This window comes from Contarinia nasturtii, unplaced genomic scaffold, assembly GCF_009176525.2.
Source record: "Contarinia nasturtii isolate CC-2019 unplaced genomic scaffold, AAFC_CNas_1.1 Cnas_scaffold_928, whole genome shotgun sequence".
Taxonomy (NCBI): domain Eukaryota; kingdom Metazoa; phylum Arthropoda; class Insecta; order Diptera; family Cecidomyiidae; genus Contarinia; species Contarinia nasturtii.
In genome coordinates, this window is record NW_022198275.1 from 3,009,766 (window position 1) to 3,019,908 (window position 10,143).

At 31.9% G+C, this 10,143-nt stretch overlaps 1 protein-coding gene across 1 annotated transcript in view; it reads left to right on the forward strand.

Moving 5' to 3' along the window:
- Positions 1-8,986, forward strand: part of LOC116343027 (hemicentin-1-like) — a 54,600-nt gene extending 45,614 nt beyond the window's left edge. The window contains exons 6-7 of the mRNA XM_031770896.1: positions 7,813-7,984; positions 8,062-8,986. Coding sequence (XP_031626756.1) covers positions 7,813-7,984; positions 8,062-8,222 — 333 coding nt within the window. The 3' untranslated portion in view covers positions 8,223-8,986. The remainder of the gene's footprint in view (positions 1-7,812; positions 7,985-8,061) is intronic.
- The last annotated feature ends 1,157 nt before the right edge of the window (positions 8,987-10,143 follow it).

The following is a 10,143-nucleotide window of genomic DNA, read 5'->3' on the forward strand; positions in this document are numbered from 1 at the left end:
TATTCGCAAGACTTAAAACCAGATACATGCCGCACAAACACACACACACATATATATCCCGGTGCCAATATGCCATATTATGTCATTTTATTGTGCATTTTGTTTCAACAAAGAGAAAAAAGCACAGAATGAACAATACTGTAGTCTATGCGCCCAAATATAAACGTTGATGATATTTTGCTCTCGCATTTAGCACGGAAAAGTCAATTTCGAATGCCTATTTATCGACCGGCAAATAGAACTTTACTGTCGGCAAACTTATATATGTTTGTCGATGTTATCATGAAAACCACATTAGGCAGAAAATATCTCTTGTGCACTACATACCATTTGATTTGATTTATTTTCGCCCACAATATAACACACTACACGCACACTTAGTGCTCTGCATCGAAGCAATAAATAAAACTTTGCCAACGATTTTGATGCTATATGGGGGCTTATCATCACTGTGGCTCGAGGTGCCAACAATACACACATATTCACATCAGCAAATGCGAATTAATCTCTTTCGTTCTCTTTCTCTATCTCGTTCAACTGTGCTTCAAGTGCTATATCCATCGTATATACGTATTGAAAATATCTAGTATTTAGATAGTATCCATTATTAGATCTAAAAGTACATATAATTTAAAGACATTTTATGAGATTCGATTTTCAGCAAATAAATCTCTTCTGCTTCCATTTGCGATTCGGTATGGATGCCGTACAATTTTGCGGAAAGGATTTTTTTTTTGCTTCGGAAGTTTTTGATATACGGAAGAATTTTTCAACTATCTCAATAACAAAACTATTAAACTTATATCAAATCTCAATTTTAATTGCGAATTCTTTTCTCGCTTAAATTAATTTTCGAATGATTGAAACACTTAAGTTTCATCTCTCGCGTTTTTTCTTCTCCATTGTTTTTTTTTTTTCTTCAAATATCAAAGTAAGAGAAAAAGTGCAATGCCAGCAATTAAGTCAGCTAATGAAAATTGCATCGTGAAATGAAATCGTACGAATGAAATGTTATTGCATGCGATAGTGAGATGAAAATTGTTTTTGTGAACTGCGATAAAGCGGGCAACATGCGCAAATATTCGAACAGAGAAGCGAGATTATTTTGCAGAAATTTTTTGTTTTTTTGTATGAGCTAGTTTTATCTGAAGTTTTGTGCGAATGATACACGTTATTCGGTTGATTTCTTTTCAATTTCAATCATATAATCAAGCGCATACCAGCGCACTAACTATCAAACGTTACAATATTCATTTTTTTTAAAAAAGAAAACACTTTTTCAAACTTTGTGTGCTTAAGAAATTGATGTGTGGTAGCTGGAAGATTCACCATGCACCGAGCGAACGAATTCTAAAGAGAACGAAAAAATGCACCAAACAAAAGACTAGACATGAAGAATGCGAACGGATAAACAACAAACGTAAAACGCGCTCATTTTTGTGTCATCATCAAAAGTTCCATAATTTTAAAGCATTAAACTTTATCTTTTATTCGCTAAGTTTACTTTATATTGTCATGTAATTCATTATCATTCTTCATAAGTAAGTGGATTTCTTTCGTTTGCTTGATGAAGATAATGCCTGATGATGATAAACTGCTTTCAAATGAACACTGACAAACGACTTTCTCTATCACTCTCACTTCACAACAATCGAAACTATGACAAGAGAAAATGGATGCCGGTGCAATAGCTATGCATTACATTGGTGTAGAGCATCTCAAGAAACCGCACAAAGACACGGTGTGTGATAGTCACTTCTTTCCATAGATTTGTATCGCATTTCGACCGATGTGCATAGCTCGACATCATCTGCGATATAACAAAGTTTGCCATACTGTCAGTGTGTAGAACAATCGTCGTTCTTCTGGGATGCATTAATTATTGTTGAACATTAATTTGTTTCAAAATTAAGTACATATTCTTCAATTTCTCATGCATGAACCCATTCTTCTTCTTATTGTCCTAACAAAACTTTGAACGTGCGCGCGCACATCACGGAAATGAGTGTATCGAGTGAAAATAGAAGAGTAGTAATTAGATATTTTTGTTGTTTTTATTCGCCTTATATTGATTTTACTATTTTAAATTCTTACGAATTTACAATCCAGATACTTGCTTTCGGAGCGTTTACGCACCATCATCAATATAAGGCGAATAACAACAACAAAAATATCTAATTGTTAAGGATTTTACGACAGTTCATTCAATAAATTAATAGTAAAAGAGTAGTATATTTGGAAAAAAAAATCAGAATGGGATCGCTCAATGAAGAACTTATATTTTTCACTTCATTTTTGCAACGGTATTAATTTTGAAAAATGTTGTAAACCATTTGCCCAACATTACCGTTCATTATATATGTTATAAAAGGTGGAGCACTTTTTGTGCGTTGTACTTGTGCCATGCTGTGCAATTTTTTTTATTGCTGATTTCATCATATATAAAATGAAGAGTTGATGTTTTTTTATTATTTTTATTATTTCACCTCTCGCACTTAATATCTTTTGGGTTTCTGTGTGTGAATATTATCCAATATTTCATATAAAATATAAACATACAATATAAAGTGCTGTTCCTGCAGTATGCACTTTTTCATGTTTAGTGCATGGCCACATTTTAAATGGCAAATGAAAAAAAAGTCGAAAGAGTTAAAGGGTTGGAAATATTATACACACTTTTGCCTGATGTACGTTAGCACAAGTGTATATGTACTTGAGCTTGGGTGTATTTTGAGGTATTGTGTCAATGTTTGATATTTCTGCAGAATTAAATTGAAAATTTATGATCAACAGGGAGGGAGGGAGAGAGAGGAAGAGAGCGAGGAAAATGCATCGAGATGTTCTTATGTACATTGGTCGGTGATAACGATATCATAAAATAATTATAATTCAATGCATGGAAATATTTTCAAAAGCTCTCGATATACATTGTACATTCTCTTTCCCCTTGGCTGTTGGATTTTTCCCATCAAACAAATTGTAAATGTGCATTGTAAAAGAGTCGTGTCACCAATAATTCTATATTGGAAAGTTAATAAACAGGCAATATGAAGCAAATGAAATATTTAAACAACTGATCGAAACATAAATTAATCTCACTATGCATTCGAACAGTGCGGTCACTGCAGATGATCTATAAAAAAGAAACAAAATATGATTGATTTCTATATTTGATGGGACATATTCCAACTGTGTTGGCTGGTACGACTATTCTCTAATTTGCTGTACTAGTATAACCGAAAATAATTGTTGGTTCTATTTTCAGTCTTTCGACATCATTTACCTTTGCACATTTCAAATAAATAAATTTGTCTATTTATAAATTTAATTAAAATCTGCGAATGGTTTTAACATTTTGCGCATTGTTAAAATTCATTGCAACCCATTAAAATTGCATTTTACACAGAAGCTTGCGGTCTGTTAATGCTGTTGACAGCTGATGCCTTTTTTTCCCTTTCGACTGATACAATACGTATTGAAATGCGATTCGAACCGTTATTCATATAGCTCTATGGTAAATTAATTTTTAATGCACACCCACAAAAGACTTCGACATTCGAGTTTAATGAAATTTGATGTGAATTTAATTATGAAATTGATGTTTTTTTTGTCAATTGTTATTTTCATTTTAAATGGAATTTATTTCATTGTTTCTGAATTGTATGAATATATTAATTGACAAAATTGCCAATCGGTTTATTGTATTCGTCCATTATTTTTTTCTGTACATGCTATCAATTCGATGAATAGTTTTATAATGATTAAATGTTATTTGTTGAATGTCATACTTTAATTTCAACGTTGATAAAGTTACATGCTTCCTTTGAATGAAATAAATTAGTCAAATTAAAGAAATGCTAAAATAAAGAGACAACATAGCTCGTTAGATATTTTAATGGCAAATTGACAATGTATATGTGTTTGTAGCAAATAAATTGCTTAGTACCTTATTGCAATGGCCAAGCATTGGTGGTAGCTTTAGTGTTCATTGCAAAACGTCCCATTTTTCTTGTAAGTACCCCTTGATCTTGTTTAACTTTCGCTTGACTTGAAATTAAACGATGTGAAATACTCAAGAGACATGCTTTGTTATCTTTTGCAACGGTTGTGTGGTTTACGATAACATGTACACACAAGAAACGTTACACCATATCAAAAACTTTTGCTTCGCAACGGTCCTGCCAACTACGAAAAGACTTTCAACCAAGGAGTGCATGAGACACACACACACACACTATACAGTTTTCAGTATAAAAATTTCGTTCGTCATCTTTTCCACATAGATTACAAAGTCTTTTACTTGCATAATTATCATTTATTTTATGTGTATGCACTAATATTGTTGCCAATAAACTCAAGCTCATTGAGCACGAATTGCGTAAAATGGCAATGTATTTATACATATATGAATAGATACGCATCAAATGAAAGAGAAAGAGTATGTGGAGAGCACACACGTATACACAGACAAACGAGCGAGAGAGAAAAAGCGAGAAGACAATTGTTGCAAATCGACGTAAAAGGCAGCGATGTTACAAAGTGACAAAGTTTCTTTGTCATTTCACTTATCTATGACGCATCGTTTCTGTAACTACAAAGAAATACTCATGAGACATCCCTAGCATATTGTTATATCGGTTATCTCCCTTGTCGTGCATTTAATTTAGGGAATTAAATTCTTTGGTAATAATTCAAGTTGATTTGCTAAACTCTTATGCAACCTCATTAAAAACATAATTACTGCTGAATTCTAACGATGCAAAAATGCATGAAGCTCAATTGTTGTCTATATTACTTGCTCATTTCATATTAATACAATGCAAATGAGTAAGTTTAGTTGCACATTTTCATCGCTACCAAAAATTCATAAAACTTTTCTACAAACGAACGAACTTGGTTTTTTCGGAGCAAAGAAGAAAATGAAATAAAATATATTTTGAAAAAAAAAAAATGGTTCATTTAAAATTGATACACCTCAACTAAACTAACATGTGTTTGTGTTCGCTGAATTTCTAAACGAACGAGAACTATAAACCAAATATGATTTTCACCGAAGCGGTAAATGAACAAACCAAATGCACGAGCATAAACACACATACGATTTTTCTCTGTCAAGTGGTGGAAAACTTTTCGTAAATTCATGAATACATGTACAAGTTTTTGTTAGATGCGTTTGCCTCATGTGAATTCATTTAATATATCCACCCAAAAACTATTTCATATGCTCTGAATTTTTCCACACTTCGTCATATCGAAAGTGTTATAACTTTTTGTTAAAAAAAACGCCGTTTTTCCCTTGCCGTCGTATAGCGATGTGTTTTTCGTTATTTTTTGTAGCATGTCGTGCATGAAAGAGTGTGTAACAAAATCACAGAAATGAAGACGATGCGAACACTACGATGTGAATCTATTGACAATCTAATGTAAATCTAGTGATTTCAACTATGTCTCTTTACTCCAAAAATTTTGGGGTGCAATTGACACAATTTTTGTACAAAAAAAAATGACGAGTGAAAAATGAGATAGACGAGTGCTAACAGAGCTCTAGAGAGAGAGAAAGAGAGTAAAAAAAGGAAATAAAAAAACACCATGAATTCCATCAAAATTGTGTATAGTTGGAAATATAGTTAAATTTGATATTATATAATATTATTTGAGTTTCAACTTTAGCAATGCCATGTGATAGCATCTTTGCGACGAAAGCTGAAAAGTTTTCGGTTGCAAACTGAAATTCAATTAAGTTTAAATTGATTTGCCGACGGTAGAAGTTTTGCAAATCTGGCGGCTTCTGTAAATCTTATTTGTATATGACATACATAGCATGTATATGCAATGATATGGTATCTTGTGCTCATACCAGCTGATGATTTGATTTGTGAAGATGTGAAGTATTAAAATTTTAATAATAACAATAATAATCATTTTTGACTCGGCAATGTCATTCCATGTAGTACGATACGTGCAGCTAGATTTCATTATAACTTCAATCTCAATGACTTATATAATTACGTACAAGGTAAATTTTTCGCATAAAACCACACGAATGGGAAAATTAATTTTTCCACATTAAATTGTCTGATGAAATTACTATGAGGAAAGTGTTTCCGGCGATCATACATTTTTTACTGCTTGTGGTCATCATAATTTTATGATTCTCAATGGATGACAGTGGTCATACCCATCAATGCCAGAGGATATTTCATGATATCCATTCCTTTGCATTGTTCGAAAATCGATCGAAATTGGCAAAATAATGAATTAATGATGTGCCTCAAGCAATTTTTATCCAACTTCATCAAAAATGCATTTACCTGTTGATGTAAAAGCGTTTAAATATATAATGATTATTTAAAAATGTACGTGTTGTGTTAAAATTTAAGGTTTTGCCTCATTACTAACGAGGTAAATTATAATTACATTTTTTTCGTGATGATAAATGTTGCCCCCCTTTTTTACATGAAAATATTTTTGTAAAAAATATATTCCGTTTCAGATCAAGATTTTAACGTGATTTAAAACAGAGGTCGTGAAAATACATTTATTTTTTCACTATTGAATTGAAATGTGTATGAATATTCTGTAGTCAATGACAACGACAATAAAACATACTTCGCATTTCACTTGTCTACATTGAAATTTACATTTATTATTCGATATGGTAACTAAAAAGAGATAACGAGACAAAACCAATATAAAATATACGATTCAATCAAATATTTGAATAAAATACGAGCGAAATTGTTTTGTTGTATTCACTTCGAATTGATAAAATAAACATTTTCCTTGATCCGGTTTAGAGATAAATCTATGTACACACACTGTCTCTTTATGCACACAGAACGAGAGATTGCCAAATGGAACTAGCATTTCTGTTGTTTATAGTTCAAAATACAAGCATCAAAATGCAAACATTGACGAAAACGCAGAAACAACGTTTTATCTTTGAATTCGCATTTATTAAGAAATTATTGTTTGCACAAGTACATGGAATGTCATTTTACGGAAATGTAATTTACTTTGATAATAAAAACAAAAAAAAATAGATTTTGCTATAGAGAAAGAGTTAATAGTATGTATACATTCACTTATTTGCTCAGTAGTAACTCGTTCAATAAATTTATTTTATTTTGCTAAAATAAAGCTCCATTTGAATAAACAAACATGCAGCAGTGACGCCATGCCAATCCAAATAGAGTAAAATTGAATATGTTCATTTTTCATATTTAATTTCCTCGTGTTGTTGAGCTGTGGAAAATACGTATTTTTTTCTATTTCTGATGATGAATCTCATCGTTTTAGAATAAGTTCGTTTTGTTCTTTAATTTGCTTGATTCAATTTTTCTACGTTATTATTGACTTTGTAGATCCGACAGTTTATCTATTATCCCTAAATCCAATCTCAGTTGGAAATAAAACAATTCGGAAGCACACTTCATTTATCTTTATATTGGATTCTCTACATTTTCAATCTCCGGCAATATTATTGAATCGCACTGTTCTATTGAAAAATCATATTGAAAACATTTTGAGCAACATGGCATTTACAAAAAGAGCTAATATTTCACTCACATTTTATTACCAGCTTGAAATAACATTTCAAATTTTTCTCGTAATTAGTAAGATTGTGGATAGACAGACAGAGAGATAGAAAAGAATATTTTCTCACAAATATCTAATATCATACTTAAGAATTAAATTACTGTTATTGAGCTGGGTGATTCCAACAAAAAAAAATGCATGTTCATTGTTTACTTTCGAATGAAATACAATATTGTATAATGTATGTTTATATCGTTGAATATTTTTATACAGGAAATCAATTACGATTCGCCACGAGGTCGTGTTGCGATGAAAACACATTCTAGCGAATGGACAACATCATATTTATTAATCCATGGAGCAGATATCACAGATTCTGGAGTCTACGTTTGTGCGCCGACTAGTGGTGGACGGGCCAGCATCAAAGTGCACGTTTTCCTTCATGGTAATTTTCATCATCAACCAAATGCCCTAAATGTTTATTCATCATGTGATATAATATGTATATTCAATGATTTCTAGGCGAACGACCAGAGGCAATGCAAACGGGCACATCGACTTACATAGCAAATAACATAAAGCAAACTATTTTGATTAGCATCATCATTAGCACATACAATATATTCCAAAATTTCTACACCAGCATACTATTCTCGAGGCGAATACCAAACGAAATAACATGACATACGATGACCGTTGTACCGAAAATTCTCGCACATACATCATCGGCATTGCGGCTACCATATGAGATGTATGCCTATCAACGGTGATAGAATTGGCATTTGGAATTTTCTCGTACTTGATTGAAATTATGCGATTTTACCTTTTTTCAGCTCCGTTGAAATTCTAATTTCCTTTTCAATTTCGTTGAAATGTTAAAACAGAAACGAGGAAATATTTGACGGCACAAAATTGCGGATAATAAACGCATCGAGAATAGTTGACAGTTTAAGCGCGAAATATTTGTCACTTGTGGTCTCCTTATTTATGAATCTTTTACTGTTGTCACTGTACAACACAATTCCGCAACAACATTTCTATTACGAGTTGCAAGCTTGACACATTTGTAAATAGTTAATTTAACTTGAATACGTGTTAATAACAGAAACCAACCACAACCAAACACATTTAGTCTATTTGTAGTTATATAATATATTAATGAAATTAAAAATTTATCTCTATATATGATGTTCAACACTCATATGACGTGTTTATCAAATCAAAGTATTAGCAGAGACACAAAAAATGCAGTTTCACCCCCTTAAAAACAAACAATGTTAAGCATATTTATTACAATTGAATGTTTGAATGTAGCCATACAACGTATACAACACAATAGATGTAACATAAAATGAAATTCCATAAAAAAGCATCACAGTAATAAAAATGATCTTTGTCCATGTACGATATAATATACGTATATATCTATACAAATTATATATATAAAGAAGTTGCGTTTCAATTGGCCAAACTTTGTACATTTAAGCACGCTTATTACAATTCATTATGATAGAACAAAGAAGTGCAATTATGTATTATGCGGATGAATAGAGATGATTCTTGGCTCAATATCACACAAAATGGTTTGTATTATATTCATTGTGTAAGTATTTTATGTATAGAATATTCGTTCGTTCATTGTTCTATTATAGAAATCTGTGAGAATCTTTGCAAGAAAATGACATTGTTTATTTACTTTTGCTGTACATTTGGACGATATCAAAAACGGTATTCGGTTTCATTCGAAGGGTTTCTTTTTCATTTGAACTTTACACCACATTCCGAACACAATTAACAAAATTTCACAATTGTCCTCTTCTGTTATGTAGTCCGGAAATTGAGGGAAAAAAAACTGAAATCAAATTACTCAGCGATATGGTAAAGTTTGTGGCAAGGATAATGAAAGATACTGCTTGTGTCATGAATGCACAATGAAGGTGCAATCTGTGCAGAAAATGAATTCCATTCAATTCGGTGTACCGCATAGTACAAAATTGGGAGATTACAAATAAAGTTACACTACTTGTAGTCTGTACACGTTTCCTTGCATTCATCTACCTGGAATGAATAATTTTTCATTCAAATATCTTAATACATTTCACATTCTGTTTGTCATTCGATGGGTTGGGCCATTTCTCTTCATTGCAATCGTTTAATAGTATGAACGCTGAATTTTTAATACATAATTGACCACAACATTTATTCAGATGCGGATCATTTCTCAACAAAGGCAAATGATATGTTTTGAAATGATGTAATGTCTGTTTCTGGCATATGATTTACATTTTCTCCTTTGAAATGATTTTCTCTTTAATCCCGTCTGAACGGGACACAACAACACGATGACTACATTTTAAACATAAACTCTTAGCATACCACATTGTTATTAATATTTAACACATGCATTCAACTCAATTGGCTTGCACATATACATACACAATGTGTGTACCGCACACATGTGATGGAATTCAAAAGCGGTTAATTCTTTGATGCCTGCACTGAATTAAACATGAAGAATATTATTTGGTCTATAGAACCATCGCCTCCATCGTATCCACTTTGTTCACGGGTTTCTTTTTTTTCTTCAATGACACACAAGCTCGT